This window comes from Benincasa hispida, chromosome 5 (assembly GCF_009727055.1).
Source record: "Benincasa hispida cultivar B227 chromosome 5, ASM972705v1, whole genome shotgun sequence".
NCBI lineage: Eukaryota > Viridiplantae > Streptophyta > Magnoliopsida > Cucurbitales > Cucurbitaceae > Benincasa > Benincasa hispida.
In genome coordinates this window covers 39713834-39732961 of record NC_052353.1, presented here as the reverse complement: position 1 = coordinate 39732961, position 19128 = coordinate 39713834, and the positions used below count along the sequence as shown (strand labels likewise).

The following is a 19128-nucleotide window of genomic DNA, read 5'->3' as shown; positions in this document are numbered from 1 at the left end:
TTTAGTCATAAAATTATCTGCAAAAAAATAAACAAACACATAAAGAGAGGAGTCAAGGACAATATTCCGAATCCCACTGCCATCCCCAGTAAGAATCAGAACAACGTCAAACCAAATAACTGACTCTTTTACTAGTGGGTCCATGTGATTCAAAACTGGTGGACAAATTTGAGACATTATCATATTGCATTGAAAAATACTGTTGGATCCACTTCAATTTGTCACACGTTTATGGGACTTTCGAATGGATGATCCATTTTCAAAATGGAACATTAGGTTAAGATCTCACTTTCATTCTTTAGAGTTTTAAATTTTCCCACTCTTCTTTCTCTCTATCTTCTCTTGCTACTCGTTCTTGCTCTTTGCTCCTTGGTCTCAAAGTTTTCATTAAAAGAGAGTGAATAGTAAAAATAGCAAGGATCAAGAGTAAGGAACGAAAGTGATGATGTACATTAATGAGAGCAAGATACGGGAGTATCAAGAGGAAGGAACGAAAGTCAAGAGAGTAAAAAATAAGAATTAAAAGCGAGAATGAATCACAGCAAGAGCAAGAGCACAAGTCCACAATAAGATCGTTTATGTAACACCTGCTATTAATGACACAAAAATGGGTCAAAAAAATGAGGTTAAAACGTGGGATGGATTCCACTTTGGACCCAAAATTTAGGTCGACTGTACCATTATCTCATCGTTGACCTGTTTGTCATTTGCATTTCATAAGACATACATTTTTCCTACGTTGAACAAAATGGGAAAGGGAATACACCTGTTTCTTGTCAACTGGAAAGCAATGTTAAGCAACAATGAAATGGTCTCTGCACATCAAACAAACAAATCTGCAGATACAACATATTCAGAAAGCCTAATGGAATTAAATTTCTTTTCAAGTGTATGTGTAAACTGCAAAAATAAAACGTATAAGGTAAAAATCATTACATTCAACACATCTATTTCATCAAAAATTTAGCCGCATCACCTCATTTGTAGCCGTGATGCACAAGATACCAAGATCCTACCCCCTACAATTCTTGATATTGCTCGTGAAAAGCCTGAAAAATTAGCAGCTGAGGCTCTAACGACGTGGACTTCCTCATTTCTTTCAAGATGCAGTGACTTGTGTCAATGAAATCATTTGATTTATCAATCGTCCTGCCTCGAGATAAGCAAGCTGTAGCCGAATCCGTAAGTTGAGATTATAAGTTCTGACTAAAGTAGATATTCATGAAATATCTTGAAGGGTTGAAGCCTATCAAGATAACTGCAGGCAAAAAAGGGAAAATGAAATTTACTTTCAGCACAAGAGCTACGAAAAGGGGAGTTGTTCTAGGTTTCATTATGACTTACAGATTGGAGTAAGGACAAAGACCACACCAATTGGATAGAGGAAGAATGTAGTTTTCTCCAAAAATGGCAATACTGCATGAAGGCACACGGTCAAGTCAATAATTTCGTGGATGCAAGCTTACGGCTAATGGGAAACTGGGAAGACAAACTCAAATATATCAGTGGTCTCAGTTATGGATTCATATTTGACTAGAAAACAGGAACTTAGGCCCACTTGATTTTTTTTCCCCATAAGAAACGGCAAATAACATGTTTGTTTCTTCCAATTTTTCAATTATAGATTTCACCTTGTTAAAGAAACACTTGATTTATAGTTAAATTTTAAAATAAAAACTACATTTTTTTTAGTTTTCAAAACTTGACATAGTTTTTGAAAACACTAATAGAAAATGGATAACAAAACCTAGAAACTTAAGGGTGAAAGTAGTATTTTACAATTTTGATTGCCAAAAATCAAACATAAGAAATCAAATTGTCATCAAACTAGGCCTTAGTTATTGATTTCCTTCACTGATGTGTCATTGATCAATCCTCCCTCCAGTAACATCTAATATCATTGGGTTGTCTCATACCAACACTGATTAATTTGAAAAATATAAATGATATCATTTGAAGAAGACTATGTTTGTGGACTAAGAAGAGCTAGGAGTTGGGGACATGCACTTCCTCTCACCTCCACGAACGGCAAACTCGTATTAAGTTTTAACCAACACTATTCATCTCATTCACAGGCCATCCGTTGAATTAAAGTCTGTCTTTTCTTTATTTTATTATTTTTTTACTTAATTAAAATCTGCCTTAATTTCACCAGCTAACTCCCCCCCACTACCCCCTCCCTCCGTCCTACCCTTCAACCACGCCCTTAACTCATTAGATTACTGAATGAGTTTGACCCAATTTCTTTGCTGGAAAGTATTTTTTAACTAATTAAAAGTATCTTTTCGAACAAATATAGTTTTTACTTTACTCTTCGGACAGGCACAGGCACATAACTAATCCTTCTCCTATAAGTACTTGCGTATAAATGTCTTATCATTATGTCGAAAAGAAAATCTTCAGAAGCCATCCTAAACCACACTTAATCTCACCTCAACGTGGTAGATACAATAGGTTAAAATCCAAAGCACTTCCTAAATGGCACCCACCTAAAATTTCTAGAGAACCAAAAGTTCTAGCCATGAAGAGAAAAAGGCTTGTCCTCTCTGGTTCAATATTGCTTGAGTTATTTATGCAATCAACAAAAAGAAGGTGTATGACCAGATAGGAACATGAAAGAAAATATAGCTTACCGTCATAGCCTAAAAAGTTGACATAATGGTAATACGAAGTCCCAATCATGAAAAGCAAATTTGACAGCAATAATGGAATGAAGCCATGGGCCACCAGAAGCGGTGACATAAAGTAATGGATAACTGCAACGAAACCAAGACTTCAGACTAGCATCATAGAGGCTGGAAAACAGAACAAAAACGGAAGCCCTTACCATACTTACCATAAAGCAAAACAAACATCGGGAAGAAAGAATTGCAGTGCACATCAAATGCATAGAGCCTAGAACCAGTGAAAATAAATAAATAAATAAACGATATATCATCCAGTAATTTAGAAGGCTCAAAGGAAAGACATTGGGTAAACATAAAAGAATACTAAAACCCAAAAGGCCACTAAAAACGCAATTCTAAGTTCCCATTTGATAACGATTTCATTTTTAGTTTTCTATTTTTGAAATTTCTATTTGTTTCCTCCCAAATTTTCTATTAATTTTTACCTTTATTGGAAATACTTGAATTCCTAGTCAAATTCTTAAAACAAATACTACTTTTTTAAAACCACTTTTTTTAAGTTTTCAAAAGTTTGCTTCGTTTTTTAAAACATGAGTAGAGAATAGATAATAAAAATAGAAACTCATGAGAGGAAGTAGTGTTTATAAATTTAATTTTAAAAACCAAAAACCAAATGGTTATCAACAAGGCCTAGAAATTGCAAAAAATAGTAGTTTGGTCCTAAAAACTGATGCTCGACAGAAGTTTAACTGAAGATATAAGCAATCTTGAATAAAGCTAGAGGTGAGAGTCGTAGATCTTGCCATTCAACCCGTTGCTCAACTACATGACTGCCTGGTGTCTCTTCCCGAAGGTAAGCATTTGTTAGCAACCTGAAAATACGTTCAAGTAATGTAATTGATCACTATAAATTACAGCAGCATACCTCTTTTCCCAATAAGAGTTATATCAGCATACTGAAAAATTACTTGAACAATAAAGATTGGAAATGATTACGTAAAAATGCTCAAGTGGTCAACTGTGGTAATAATTCAGCATTGAAAGGTTGATAAAGGCTAAGAACCAACTTCAACATAATTTAATTTAACGAAGATATCTACAATAAAATTAAATCAGAGAACAGAGGATCTCAACAAGGAAAAGGGAAACAGCTAGATTCCCTATTCTAAGCCACATCTCTTAGCTGATTTAAAAAAATGCACAAGTTCTTTTTTTATTATATTTTTGTTTTTGTGAGAAAACTTGATTTTTATTAAGGAAAGATGAGAGAATACACCTCCCAAAAAAAGTCCACAAAAAGGAGCCAAATTACAAGAACAAACTCTAGTTAAGAGAAATAAGATCAAGCGAATAATTACAAAAAAGCCTAGAAACTGGAGCCTAGAGAGAAATAGAGAATCTAACAAAGGACCTAACATCATTAGAAGAACTACCATACCCTCTCTGAAGACAGTTTCTCTCACTTCAAAGCCCCCATAAAATAGCACACACACCCTAATAGAATGCATAATTATTCAAATGCATGCTCAACATACGATAACAGGAAAGTAATAGATTTACTATACTACATCAAATTAGGATGGTTCATATCCTCAGTGCAGTCAACCATTGTCTAAGAGATATGATCCACCAAAATACACGAAAAGAGATAAATCCTTCTGAGAATGTTTTTATCGTGTAGTCGAATTAACTGATCACCCTTTATAACTTTCCTTCATGTTGTCCATATGCCTATTTCACTGAGTGCAGAAACAAACAGCTGAAATTAAAGAGATAAATCCTTCTGAGAATGTTTTTATCGTGTAGTCAAACTAACTGATCACCCTTTATAACTTTCATTCATGTTGTCCATATGCCTATTTCACTGAGTGCAGAAACAAACAGCTGAAATTAAAGTCGGGGGAGCATTAGAAAAGGCACATCTTATAAGGACCGTTCAAGTCCTAAGGGAAAATCAGGACAGACAAGAGAACAAACTATCAGTCAATATGTAGTACATAAGCATTCGAGATCATAGCAAATGATGAATAGTACTTGCGTACATAGAAAAAAAAATTTGTTGGTAAAATCATGTAGTAACATGCACATACAACAGGGAAATAACTTACCAACAACAAGTTGCCAAAATCGCCCCAGTTATTAGCAAATGGAAGAGCAGTACAGAAATAACTACAAAAGAGGCATGTGCAGCACTATGATCATATCTGAAATTATTGACAAAATTTGACAATCAGAAAACACAACTGAGATAAGTTAGCTTAATTTCTAAATAGGGAACTTCATACAAAGAAGTATATATGGGGGGAAAAGGTCCAATTGTACCCATCAAGAAAAAGGATATTGGTTATCACATGAAGCGTACAGGTATACATATTTCTTTCGTGTACCTCTTGTTTAGGTAATGGTGTGAGTGCATGTATATTTTTCTTGGTGAGAAAGAGGGAGAGGCTGAAAGACCTTCTCAAGACTTTTGCTCTCTCCCTCACACACACACAAATATCTTGGGTACGGCGTACCATAACGGATGTGTGCTTCATAATAAAATAAATCAACAAAGCGATACGGCATAGAAGCATTGGCTACACTTACGCAGCACAGTAAGCCAGAGTCGCAACTGCCAAAAGAAGACTGCAGATCACAACAAAAGCAGGATCGTCACGTGCCCACTGATTCTTAGTTTCTGACACAAGAAAAAAGCAAAGAACTTTTCATTTTAGTTTTAATATACGGAAAACCTTTATACTATACATATTACATCTATTGTTACAAATATATATATATATTCTTTATCTTTTTTCCTTTTGGAAAGGGAAACAAATTTCATTAATGCAATGAAATATGCGAAAGGGAGGAAGGCCACCAAGGCTAATGTGTGTTACAAAAATCCCCTCCAAAAAAGAGTATCTAGCTTACACCAAACGAAATCCTAACGAAACAGAAAGAGGATATGAGAAATATCCAACACAAAGGGAAAAAGAAAGGCGTACAAACAAATAGGAACTAAGAATAAGATCCTCAACATAAAAGATCCATCTCTATCACTTTACACTTCAATCTCTTATGCACAAGGCTCAATCACCGATTCTTTCAAAAAGCATCAATTTAACAGAACACTTGCAAAGCCCACACCAATACCTCTCAACAAGTTTCAACACAACTGGAAACCACTATATGAATAAGAAAATAATTAGAAACCAATCTGTTGATTAGAAAATATTAAATTTTGACTTGAAATTCTACTTTTAAAGCTTATGATTTAAGATTCATGATAACTTCTCCACCCTATAGCTTCTGAGATTAACAGAAAATTATTATGAGAAACATCCCAACACAACAAAAAGGGGAATCCTAACAAGCAAGAATTGAGACCTAAGGGAAGCACACAAACCATCAAGAGTCAGAGACCTAAGAATCAGTCTCCGAAAATTTAATGGTCCACCTCCAAGGCTCCATCACCTATTTCACCAATATCTTAACTAAAAATTTAAACTACAGCAATAAGCTTCCCCTATGTATCAACCTGAGTATAAAAACCCTGCATCTTTTTATGAAAATATTTTGTTTTGAATTTAAGTATATATTCACTGCCTTCACCTAGTAGCATGTTACATTGGTAGTGAATCTAGTGATTATCTATAAGAGGAACTCACCACAAAGTTAAGGGGTACAGTGGATATTGAAAAAGATCCAAAAAACTTGTAAACTGGACTACACATAAATAAGCTTAAATCACGAGTACACTAACAGATTCTTCAGCACCATTACAATCAGCAAAAGAAAACAGAAAAGAACTCTTTGATGTGAGTTGTACTTACGTTTGTGATACTTGGTATGCTGATAGCTGCGTCCATTGCAAAATTCCAACAAAAATCCAAATACCAACGATTAGGAATGGGCTAAAACTAAACTTGAAACAAAGTTTGCTTAAGCTCTTAGTGAGTGACAACAGGCAAATAAGAACTAATTACTTACACAACTTTTGGTGAAGTGCATAGATGAAGCATTTGCCAGAATGTATATTCGATGTCCATTTGTTGCCACTGCAAGCAGAGAGATAAAGTGATAACTTGTTAAATTTATGGAAGCAAGCAAGCTACGTCAGGTGAGAAGACAATTGAAAGAAAATTAGTTTCATTTTAAGCCCAATTTCCGACAATTTATTTTGTAAACAAGAATATGACAAGATTTCAAGTAGAACAGAACTAGCCAAAGCATGTTGAGGAAGCACTAAATTATATTACAAATCCAGAGAACAACTGAAACTTGTTCTCTTCAAACACGACCAAGCTCTGAACTATCCAACTCACTGCTTGAATTCACAAGATCCAAGACTCCACGTGGCACCATACTCAATACATCGAAGATCAAACAGTAGTTGAAAAGCGTACTGTAAATAACGAATAACGGAACAAGCAATGATCTAACCAAAAATAAGCAGGTAAAAAGAATCGCGGCTAAAATACAAAATAAGAAGAAAATTTCAGAACGAACTAATAACAACACTGAGAAAAATGATAATGGCATAAAAATTCCTCAAACAACGATAACACCAAATCAGATAATCTCATACAGCCTTCATCAGGCATATTCGGGAAGATGAATCGTCTACAAATTGGAAGCGTAAAGTAGCAGTTTGATTAAGATATGGAACGGATCTGCTAGAGATGGAAAATAGGCATAATCTGAGGGAGAGAGAGAACCTTGACGATTCGACGAAGGTACTGCAGATACATGGGATTAGCTCGAGATGTAGAGGACGAGGAGCGTCCTCTGGAAGCTGTGGGCAACATCTCCGCTTGCTTCAAATTGCGCGACCTCCTTTCTCCGGCGACAGTTGAATTGTTGTAGCCACTTCTTTGCTCTGAGATCTGAGAATTCTCCGAACAAACTATCTCCTCTTCTCCGTCGACGAGTTTCAGAAAACGGGCGAAGAAGGTGGAAATGATCTCTCTCTCTCTCTCTCTTCAAATGTTAAAAATGATTTTGGCCCAAAAGCTTATAAGCATATTCTAAAAATTGTTACATCTCTTACGAGTCACAACATTATTCTTTATCTAATTAATTAAACTTTTCTTACAAAAAAAAAACAATTAAAATTTACCATATTCTTAAGTAATTAATTAAGTTTTGGTCGGAGTAGTTAACTCAACGATAATACCTATATTCAAGGTTTGAAGTATTAATATCGACAATAATATCGAGATCTTAATTTCAATAGAAATATCGATAAAATGTCGATTTCGATCCATATTTATGGAAACTATAAAAACAAAAAAAAAAATAAAAAAAGTAAATTTAAATTAATAAATAAACATTTTATTATTTTCAAACAAGTAAACATGTCTATCATTTTTATTATATTTTTATTAATGACATTTTGATGCTTACTCTTTTGTGCTTAATAGATTTTTCTATAATATGATGGTAATATCGATTCATCCTTCATGTCGGTATCGAATGCATGGAAACATGAGAATATCAATAGAAATATAGACATGTCAATGGAAATTTAATATTATGCTTGTACTATCAATTTCAAAATCAAATGGTCAATTCCCCCACCTCATATATTGTAAAAAAATCTTCCCTAGAGGTTAAAGATTCAATCATTCATCCCGTTGTAATATTAAAAAAAAAAAAAATTGTGGTCAGATTATTTTTCGTATCCTCACCTTAACTTGTTTTTGTTGGTGTGCAAATAGAATTTGTCTTATTTGCACATGCTCAACATGACTTTTATAGAAGAGTTGACTTACAAAATTAGAGAAAAACTTGCACATAGTACGATATTTTGTTTGATACACCAAGTTAGAAAACACAAAGGTCAAATTTTTAAAACTATTCCAAATTACACCCTCTGGTGTTTTAATTTGAAATTAGTGAGAACTAAACTTATGTTTTTTGTTTGGTTATTACTTTCTAAAATGTATTAAAAACCCAAGTCGAGTTATGAAAAGAGTAATTAAAAACTTGTTTTTTTTAATTTTTGACAAAAAACGATTTCTAAATGGTTCAGTGGTTCTTTAAGTAATGTGAAAAGCAGAGAACATATACAATTTTAAATAACATAAAATTAAAACCGAAATCACAAAATCATTATCAAACATTAAAAAATTGCACAAACCAAATACATAAAACAACCAAGACCAAAGTTTCAACCATGTAAATTATTTTCTATTAAAGAAGAAAAAACAAAGTAAATATCAAAATGGATGAGGGATTTAAAACTCAAGACAGAACAATCATTGAATCTACACTTTAATAGAAGAGTTTGACATGGCTTGCCAGTCTTTTCTAATACAATACAAGAAACTTCCATTTAAGCTACCCGCAGGAAACACTTTCAAGGACCTCTGCAACTATTCAAGTCCCATACCAAGAGAACGCTTTTGATTTCTACCCACACCAGAAAAGAGAGTACCCCGATCAGATGGGTGAGATGAAAATACAAACGCCTTTGATTACGCTTGAAAATAGACATTAAACTCACAAGCAATTCGTACCGTGTCACCTCCGATGTCGAATCCGCTGATGGATTAACTGACTAGAAGGGTAACAATGGAGGTTATGCTATTCGGGGAATAGGAATACTATCTGTAGCAGGTAATGTCACCGAGCGCAGTAGCTCCAATGAGAAAACGAGCCCCAGGAAATGAGAGAGAATAGTGTTCGCAGAAGCCTGCAAGTAGGAAAGTTAAAAGAAGTCATTATATGGCGCAGGGGTATCTCATCAAGAATCAATGTATATTTTGGTATGCCTCATACAAGTTTGGTTCATTGGTTCTTTTATGCATAAGGCTCTTTTGGTTCTTTTCAAAAAACACATATTCCTTTATACTCTCATGACTGCTATTAGTTACAGGAGAAGAAGAATGATATGCTCTAGTGATCAATAAAGCATACATAACATTCACTGTTGCCATTGTTTAAACCACTATGGTAAAAGGCAGCAAGGAATTGCCAATTCACATGACATTTATTACACGTTTATAGTATGTTTGGAAACATGCTTTTATGTTATTCAACAAAATAACAATTGATGGAATCAAAAAACATACCTGTACTAGGAATACATCCAAAGCAAGAACAGGGCTATTCCCAGGGGAGGCTCCCTGGTAATATGGAATTGCTGAGGATGTAAGAGCCTTGGCAACTAACAATCCCACCGTTGCTTGCATCCCCAGAATGGCAGCACCCATGCCCAGTAGGTTCACTACTATCCCATTTCTTAGGCTATTCACAACATCGGCTCGGGGAGGAGCCTGAAATTAGGATCAATAAATAAGAAGAGGGAGCATGAGTTCTGTCACATTGCTAATTTATTTTATACATCCTCTATATTTAGCAGTGAAAATTCTGTCAAAATAGCTACTCCAGTTACAATATAATAGTGCAAAAATAAATGGAGGAAAGAAAGAAGGATGCCGAAAGCTGGCTGTCTGACCAAGTTGCATTTCTCAAGAAGGGAAAGAAAAGAAAAAGGAATCGTAACATAAATAGAAATCTTCTAGAGTTGAAGTGCCTGTAGAGTGGTCTCTCAGCAAGGCACCAATGTTAATGTCAGCCTAAAGTTCATGATGTTTATGTTTGGATAGAAAAATGATAAAAAAGCTGATTAAGCCTTTTGAAATCTTTGCTTAGAGTAAAGACGGAATAATCCAAGTTGTAAATGTACAGATTTTGTTTCATTTTTCAAATAGATAAATGTCCTAACAAATAATAAGAACTCTTTTTTATAGCAAAGAAATCCTGTTTATTAGCAGATTAAATTGGATGAAAGAACATGGTTTTGCAGTTTAGTCTTACAGTAAATGGTTTCTTGCACACTAAAGCCTTACAGTAATCACAAGAAATCAATTAACATTTAGAAACTCTGCAATTATAATACCTTGGACGGTTGATTTGCAGTCCGTTGAAGTTTATCAGAAAGCCGAATGTAACCAAAGGACCAAAATACAGAAATGAAAGCTGCCACAATACCCCCAGCAGTAGCATAAAAAGTGGCAGGTGATGTAATTTTCCCGGTGATGACAACAGAGAATGAAAGAATGACGGCAGCGACAATTGTGCACACCAACTGTCCCCAAAATCCGAGACTACCCAACCTCTTGAAATACTTCGATGTCTTCTCTAATCTCTTTGCCACCTAAACCATCAAAGCAACTTAGTTCATTATATGATTTAGCAATAATGACAGTGATGCAGTAGTCTAGGAACCTCTAGAGAAAAATCACAAGAAATCATTATTCAATTCAAAAGTAGTGACTACAAAGACATAGCACTTAACCATATGTGCTGCCAAGTAACCAGCAATTACATAGTGAACTACTTAACAAACCACAAACTAACTCAACTAACAGTATCAGCAAGGCAACAGTCAGAAGCAAGGCAAACCAACTATGCGACATGGGAAATACAATATTAGCCTAAATGACATGATCAGATAGTTTATGTTTGTAAGAGTTGTAAAGAACATGGTATTTTTGAAATTTAAATAAATTTATAACTTGGTGGTCCAGTTTATTCTATTCCAGTCTACTTTGATCATAATAAAGAAGTATTTTAAAGACCTAAATGACCTGTCCATTTGCAATATTAAAGAGACTATGCAGAGGGACAGTTTCAGAAATAATTCAAGCATCATAAAATCCCATCATGGCCTCCCATTTCATAATACACACATAAGACGAAGGAATTTGATTCAAAATGCGATGATATTCTATGGTGATGGTCATCATTGCTGTCCTCTCTTACCATTTAAAATTTTTCCATAATGTACACCGCATTTGTCTAGACGACCCCCCCCCCCCCNCCCCCCCACTCTCTGGGTTAAGAAACATCAACAGCTGTATTAATCACAGAAAGGCACTCCCAAAAGAGCAAAAGAAAAGCCTTCAAGCAAAATGAAGACGAGGACCTAATTGGAAAAGAATTTTTTATGATTTGAACACCACCATGAAGGGATATGCTTTATATTCCTCCCAAAAAAAAAAGTCCATAACACCCTTGTATTTAAACAATCTCTGGCTTTGTTCTTTCCATAAGAGCCAGAGAGAGGCTCTAATAGCATAGTCCCACAAAATCCTTGCTTTGCTTGTGAGAAAGCAACATGTCTCATTCAAAATGAACAACCATAAGCGGGCAAAAAGACAACCCAAATTCCCTAATCAAACACATCCAACCATTAAAGGCACAAGAACAATGGAGGAAAAGGCTGCCTACCATTTCCTCATCCTTCAAACAATGGCAGCAAACTGAGGGAGGTGAGGCCCAATTTGGAACTTCATTTGGAGCTCACGTTTACACATTTGCCTACTCACTTCCATCACTTTCTCACCTGCTCTCTGCTCAAGTAATTTTTCTTCTCTAGGCGTTACAGTAGTACTACCATTGGCTTGATTGACTTTGTATTCAAAGGACTATCGGCTATAGTCTTCATGCATCCTTTTGGCATGATTATTGGTTAACTTGTGGAATCCTCACTACAGCCTATCTGAGATTGTTTAACTACTGCTAGGCCTAATGATTCTGTAGCACAAGTCTGCAATGCCGAACATCGTGCTTCATTTTGGTCTTCACTCAAACCTTAATGACAATGAAGCTGCTAAATGGGCTAGTCTCTCTCATTTTCTCTCCTTAGTTAATCCAAGGAATTTTGACAGTTCATGGTTTTGGTCTCTACAGTGCGATCATTGATGGAGGATTTAACACATGCAAAGAATTCATCTCCTAACTACCTTTATTCGGTGATTTGAGAGGACGCTTATCCAAAGAAAGTTAAAATATTTCTATGGGAACTTCGTCATGAGATAATCAACCATGTTGATCGCCTTGAAAAGAGAATGCCTTATATTTGCCACTCGCCTTCATGGTGTGTGATGTGCTTTCTAGTGATGAACATTCGTGCCATCTTTTTCTCCACTGTTCATTTGCCTCTCCTTATTGGTCCATGATGCTGGACGCTTTTTGGTGGTCATTGTCTATGCCTAGTAATATAAATGATGTTCTTGGTTCCATCTTTGTGGATCATCCTTTCCATGGTGTGAAGAAAACATTGTGGCAGCTGGACTCTTTGTTGTGAACAAAATGGGAGAATTTCCACGGACTCTGCCCAATAGCTTTTTAGATTTAATTTTATTTTATGCTCTACATTGGTATAATAGTATACATCTTTTTTATGATTATAGTCTTACTATAATTTTCAATGGAAAAGCTTCATTGCGATATACCTCTTGGTGTTTTTGAGAGTTTTTTTCTCCCCATTTCATTCATTAATGAAGCTGTTTACCTATCAAAACAAAAAAAAAAAATGGTAATCCTCTTCCCTTGTACGAAATCACTCCTCTTTCACTACTTAGATTAACGCTAATTAGCCCTACGATATGTTAAATGTACAGACACCTTTCCACACTTATCAAGTTTACAGAAGATGAAAAGTGAATCTTAACCAAACAGAAGTTGATAAGAGCTAGCCTTCACGGTAATATGGTACAAGGTATTGAACTAATATTGAGCCAATGACAGCTATCTGGCCCATGTCGTGGTATTTGTAAGGTCTCCACAGAGCATGATACTTTCCTCGATAAATACCAATTCCATATACAGTGTAAGGATGATTGAGACCATCGAATTGAGTTGAGCCTATTTCCATGCTAAGTTCATTCCCTCATACTAGGCAACTCTTGACGAAGTCCATAGTAAAATTATCCCATGACAACAGTCAAATAAGTTGTGGCCACAGACAATAGTACATTAGGAGATTTTCATTAACACACCTGAAAGTCCCCCAATCACACTACAACAGTATTGTTTTGGAGTAAAGAAATGAGAAGGGGTCCTTAGTTACCAAATACAAATGCCCTTTAAACCATAATTTATCCAACTCCATAATAAGGTGTGCGGGAGAGAGCTGGCCTTCCATAATGGACCACTTGACTCAGTCTTGGGCTAGGTAGAAGTTTCCTTTTACATGCTCCTTCACTGCTTTAATATGCTCTTCTTCACAATAGAGAAAGATATTAAAATTACCTATAAAGGTAAATATGAAGGAGCACCCACTGCTTTATTCTCTAGTTTATGCCAGTATTGAATTTAGAAATCATAATCCAACAACGTTGTCAACCACATGAGAGGTCCATATTTGCTAGCCTTTGTTCTATCAAGTATTAGAGTCTTATTCAATGTGGGTAACAAACCTCCATCTTATCAAGTAGACCGCCAGTTCTAAAGCAATGATAGAATTGCATGAATTTCTTCCCATGGATAGGTTTCTATTTCGCTTGGCATAGAAGGACCTGTTAATAGTAAGTTAATCTTTGACTCTTCACTTGCAGCACAAACACCCCATAACCAAATGCGTCGACTTTCACAATCACTTTAGAAAATCAGGGAAAGCCTACAAAAAGGACATTCTGGTCATGGGAGTTTTGCGTTGATCAAGATATGCTTCAATTTATGGGTACCAACCAAATTTATCTCTTTCCAATTGATCAGTTGGGCCCATTCAGTGTTACTATAGCCAACCACAAATTTTTTGGATGTGCCACTGCCACATAAGTCCTAAAAGTCCAATCCTTATTCTCAAAACAAGACCAAGAGTGCATGGCTTGAATTTAAGTTTGCTGAGATCTGCATATACCTCTTCCTCAAAAGAATGGCCAAGATTTCCAACTTCACTTGCTCAAAATTGCACCATTGATGATTGATCTAACAGGCATTGTTTTCTCAATACCTCCATAACATTTCATTTCACAAGTGTTTAATATCTTCCTATGATAAAATGTTGTCAAAGAGACGAATATCTTTAAAAAGTTTGTACTGAGTTCATCACCTAGAATGTTCTGGTTGGAGCATTAGTGAGCCCAAATAGTATTATAAAGAATTTGTAGTAGCCTTCATGGGTTCAAAAAGAAATCTTGGATATCATCTACTTATACTTATCTAGCAAACTAGGGATGTGCAAGCAATCAACATATTAAGGTCTCGTTTGATAACTTTTGGTTTTTATTTTTGGCTTTTGAAAATTAAGCTTACAAACATTACTTCCACTTATTGATTTCTTTGTCTTATTGTATACTTTTTAGGAGTTTAAAATCTACGCTAAGTTTTGAAAACTATAAAGGTTGTTTTTCTTTTTAAAATTTGATTAAGAATTCAAATGCTCACTTAGGAAAGATGAAAACCATGATAAGAAAATTGTGAAAAAACAAGGACAATTTAAAAAACAAAAAACCAAATAATATATCCATTGTTGGCATTGATGCTAAAAACCAACTCTTTTAGCAGCAACACACTTTGGGATGAGACAAATGTAAGTTTCATTAATGTTGGCATTGATGATACCTTTCTTAAAAAAATCTTGAAACACCCTCAATATGTCGGGCTTAAGGATGTGCCAAGATTTTTTATAGAATTCGGAAGTATATCCATTGGGGCCCGGAGATCTGTTGGAACCAAGAGCGCAAACTGCCCCCCAAATTTCCTATTCAGTGAAAGGAGATTCAAGCTGCAAAGACTGCTGCATCATGAGGGAAGGGTGGTTGCAAGTGGGAAAGGCAGCAAGGCTATTCTTCTTTGTGTACAGTCTTGTGAAAAAACTCAGGAATTCCTCGACAATTTCTTGTTTCAGAGAGAAGATTAATACCGGCAGAGGATATGATTTCGAGAACAGTGTTTAATCTTTTCCTAGTGGCAACTATACGATGGAAAAACCGGGTGTTTTGGTCGCCTTCACTAAGCGAAGTGAGCTTGCATCTTTGCCTCCAAAGGGTTTCCTCTTTAGCCACCACCGAGATAAGTTGAGCCTTTAGGCTCTTCTTTTGAGCTCTCAAGACAGGCGAATGATCAGACGACTCCTCCATACCGTCAAGTAACATGATTTCCACAATAATCTGATTCTTTTGAGTGTGCATGCAGCCAAAGGTATCTTTGTTCCAGGCTTTTAGGACCTCTTTTAGACCCTTAAGCTTTTTAACAAAATCGTGCCCTGGGTGCCCGATCAAAGTATTCCTCCACCAATGATCAACAAGGTCTCCAAAATCTTTATGATGCAGCCACATATTTTCAAAGCGGAAAGAGGTAGGGCCCCATTTGTCAACACCAATGGATAGCAGGATAGGGAAGTGGTCGGATGTTGGTCTCCCCAGTCTCTTGGAGGTAGTGTATGCAAATTTCTGTTGGACGGTATCCGTGATCAAAAAGCGGTCAATGAGTATGAAAACCGGGTAGTGTCTATAACCTGACCAGGTATAGGAGCCATTTGTAGAGGAATATCAATAAGATCAGCCCCACCAATGAAGGCGTTGAAGGATTTCATGCTAGCCGAGAGTGGCTTACCACTGGATCTCTCATGGGTCCATCTAGAAACATTGAAGTCACCACCCAAAATCCAATTTTGTGTGCACAGACCTTAAAGATCATACAGCTCCTACCAGAAGTGAGGCCTGTCTTTTGCCTGAGAAGGGCCATATATACCAGATAGCCAAAAAGAGAAACCATCAGCCAAGAAAAACTGAGTAGTGAGAGAGTAAAGACCTTTAAAAACCTCACCAGCCACGATACATGGGTCATTCCACATGAGAATGATACCCCCTGACGAACCCGAGGCCTCCAACACAGAGCAATTGATATGTCTAGAACTCCAAAGAGACTTAATGTAAAACGGTCCACAACTTCCAGCTTGGTTTCCTAAAGAATGACCATTGTCGGGTTTTGTTTTAAGATGAGATTTTTCACAACCGCACGCTTCTCCCAAGCCTTGATACCTTAAACGTTCCAGTATTTCTCTCAAGCCAAATATTCCATAAGGACAGAAAGAAACAGTCTACCAAAGACATGCTCCTCTATCACGAAAAGGGGGTGGAATAACATCTCTTCCATCATAGCCCTACACGACCTGTTGGGAGCCATCTGAATCCCAAAAGACTGCATGAATCTATCTCAAATCACTGTATCATACCGACGATCCCATCAAACATGGTCCAGACCCATACTCTACACCACTAAGGACCAAGCATAGCAGAAGATTACTTAATACAATCTATAGTGTTGCTCCCATTGGCGATCTGCCAGGAAAAATATCTGACCTTCTTGGAGATTCAAAGCTTCACAGCCAGGAGAACAAGGACGAGTGGGAGGGCTAGGCCCACACGAGAGAGAGAGAAGAGCTAAATGGTTATGCAGCTAAAACCTTCAGTGGGAATTTAAGAAACCATCCATAGTCATTCATGAAACTAGTAAACACAAAGGTTCATCTATGATTAAACGAACACAACATTCTCTCACGATTTCAACCAAAGAATTCAAAGCAAGGTCAGCCTAGTTTTCAATGCTACATTTCCTGGTCAATTAAACATCACATCAAAAGGGATAAATAAAAGCATTAGAAGAAAGAGAACCTGAGCCAGTTTTGCCTTATCAGCCTCATCATTTGGGGGAACCGCCGGGGAAATGGGACTAGAAGAAGCGTGTGTTTCCGAGAAAAACTGTCCTCTTCTATGCTCCAGAGTACCAAAAGTCTTCAAAAGCAACAACGAAGAAGAAGAAGAGGATCGAACGGCATTAAATGAAGAGAGGGAATTGGGAGGAGAATTGAGATTGGACGAGTGGCGGACAGAGAAGGGCCGGCGATGGAAGCGGCTGAGATGTAAATCCGATGAATAAACTGCGGCGGCGGCCGGGAATGGACCGCTGCGAGCTACCGGCGAGAGTAGCGACTGCATGATTGACGATCAAATACAATTGTGATAGCGCTGCAGGCAGAGAGCCTACAGTGGATGTTGTAGTTAGCGTTTTGCTGGGTTTAGGCTTTTGGCTCCTGGGGTTGGGTTCTACATTTTTTTTTTTTTCTCAATTTTTATATTTATCTCAGACATTAAGGATTGTTTGGACGCTGAGTTGAAATGGGATGTCTGAAGTTCATGAAGTGCAGATTGGTTTGAGTTTATATGTGTATTTGTGATGCAGGGTTGAGTTCATGTATCTGGTATCTAATGAATTTTTTGAACTCTAAATAATATGTTTTTATGATTACTATTTTTATTTTGAAATTTTTTTATTCAATAATTCCATCTAAGTTTGTTTGAATAAAATATTGATTGCAATTTTTTTCTTTTAATTTTTAAAACTTTTCTTTCTTTATTTCTTTCTTTCTTTTTTGGCAACGAACAACAATTAACCTATTAGAAATATGGTTAAGTAAAATGAGAAACTAAAACAAAATCAAAACTTTTTATTGTAGCTCATTTTTCTCCATGAATTTCATTATCATATTTTTTTCTTCTTATTGTTGCTCTATATTTTTACTATGTTATGAATTTTTTAATAAATTTCTCTTATTATCCTAACAGCCAATGAAATGTCACTACATTTCTTTCACTTTCATTTCCTCTAAATTTGGAGGAGTATCAGAGAACAAATCTCTACTTTTCACTAATTCTGCTGGAAAATGTTCTAGAAAAAAATTTTCATTTTGTGGTTTTTTTTATTGTATTTACATACTTTTCGTCTAAATATTTTTAACACTCATTTGATATGTGAATTCATTACGTATAGATATTACACTTAATGTAGACAAAATAATATTTTTTATATAATCAACAACCTTTCAACATACTTTAATTCTTGTTGATCATCGAAGATGATTTTCGCTAGATATTGTAATCAGAGGTGATTGTCAGAGTTCGAAGTTAGTTGCATGAAGGTGGTATTAGAGTTGGTTATCAGAGTTTGTCATCGAAAGTGGTTGTCAAAGCCTCGAGTTGGTCGTCAGAGTTGCTCGCTCAAAGGTGATCATCGAATGTGATTTTCATCAGAGTTTATAGTCGGAGGTTGTTGTCAAAGCCTACGAAGGTGGTTATCGGAGTTGGACATTGGAGTTTGTTGTTGGAGCCAATTGGTCGTCGGAGTTGGTAGCACAAAGGTGGTCGTCGGAGTTAAGTCATCGGAGATGGTTGTCGAAGGCCAGAATTGGTTGTCGAAGTTGGTCGCGTGAAGGTTGTCGGAGCTCGGAGTTAGTTGGGAAGCTATCATCAAAGGTGGTTGTCGGAGTCCAGATTTCATCATCGGAATTTTTGTCGGAGATGGTTGTCGGAGACCGAAGTTGGCCATCGGTGTTTTCATTGGATGTGGTTGTCGGAGCCCAGAGTTAGTTCTTGAAAATACAACTCCATCAATATTTAATGTTGGTGGGCCAAACCATGAGGACATATTATACCAACTCGACTCAACTCATGTTAGTGAGCTAAACACCCCCTTAGGTATAAATCTAGTTATACTCACCTATAAATGTCTTTAATAAGTTGAATTACAGGACAAAAAATTTTTGGCCCCGTTTGGTAATCATTTATTTTTTATTTTTAGTTTTTGAAAATTTAAGCCTATAATATTACGTCCACCTCCAAATTCCTTCCTTTGTTATCTACATTTTATCAACGATTTAAAAATCAAGTCAAATTTTGAAAACTAAAAAAAGTAATTTTTAAAAATTTGTTTTTGTTTTTGA

General features: G+C 36.1%; 2 protein-coding genes across 3 annotated transcripts; both read right to left on the bottom strand.

The window, feature by feature from the left end:
• Positions 1-662: 662 nt before the first annotated feature.
• LOC120078329 (protein unc-50 homolog) lies at positions 663-7617 on the bottom strand. Its single transcript, XM_039032569.1, has 10 exons — positions 7328-7617; positions 6600-6667; positions 6443-6468; positions 5217-5307; positions 4736-4831; positions 3431-3499; positions 2837-2895; positions 2634-2756; positions 1345-1416; positions 663-1258 (listed from the first exon to the last, which is right to left on the bottom strand). Exons 1-10 carry the CDS (start codon positions 7415-7417, stop codon positions 1194-1196), a joined length of 759 nt encoding a protein of 252 aa, XP_038888497.1. The 5' UTR covers positions 7418-7617; the 3' UTR covers positions 663-1193.
• Positions 7618-8779: 1162 nt separating this feature from the next.
• Positions 8780-17461, bottom strand: LOC120078559 (protein TIC 21, chloroplastic). 2 transcript variants are annotated; one of them, XR_005482041.1, is made up of 5 exons: positions 17024-17461; positions 10516-10773; positions 9686-9889; positions 9131-9306; positions 8780-9023 (listed from the first exon to the last, which is right to left on the bottom strand). XR_005482041.1 is itself a non-coding variant. In XM_039032836.1 (4 exons), exons 1-4 carry the CDS (start codon positions 17345-17347, stop codon positions 9193-9195), a joined length of 900 nt encoding a protein of 299 aa, XP_038888764.1. In that variant the 5' UTR covers positions 17348-17461; the 3' UTR covers positions 8780-9192. The 2 variants fall into 2 exon arrangements, 1 of the variants encoding a protein (XP_038888764.1); XM_039032836.1 differs by having other exon boundaries at positions 8780-9306.
• Positions 17462-19128: the final 1667 nt, after the last annotated feature.

Bases quoted from the DNA above. Each gene is read 5' to 3' on its own strand.
- LOC120078559 (XM_039032836.1), bottom strand. From the start codon at position 17,347: ATGCAGTCGCTACTCTCGCCGGTAGCTCGCAGCGGTCCATTCCCGGCC. The intron at 10,774-17,023 runs GTTCTCTTTCTT...TTGATGGTTTAG, and splicing joins ATAAGGCAAAACTGGCTCAG to GTGGCAAAGAGATTAGAGAA. The intron at 9,890-10,515 runs GTATTATAATTG...TCCTAATTTCAG, and splicing joins CTGCAAATCAACCGTCCAAG to GCTCCTCCCCGAGCCGATGT.
- LOC120078329 (XM_039032569.1), bottom strand. From the start codon at position 7,417: ATGTTGCCCACAGCTTCCAGAGGACGCTCCTCGTCCTCTACATCTCGA. The intron at 6,469-6,599 runs GTAAGTAATTAG...CAATGGACGCAG, and splicing joins TGCACTTCACCAAAAGTTGT to CTATCAGCATACCAAGTATC. The intron at 1,417-2,633 runs GTAAGCTATATT...GCCTTCATGCAG, and splicing joins CAACTTTTTAGGCTATGACG to TATTGCCATTTTTGGAGAAA.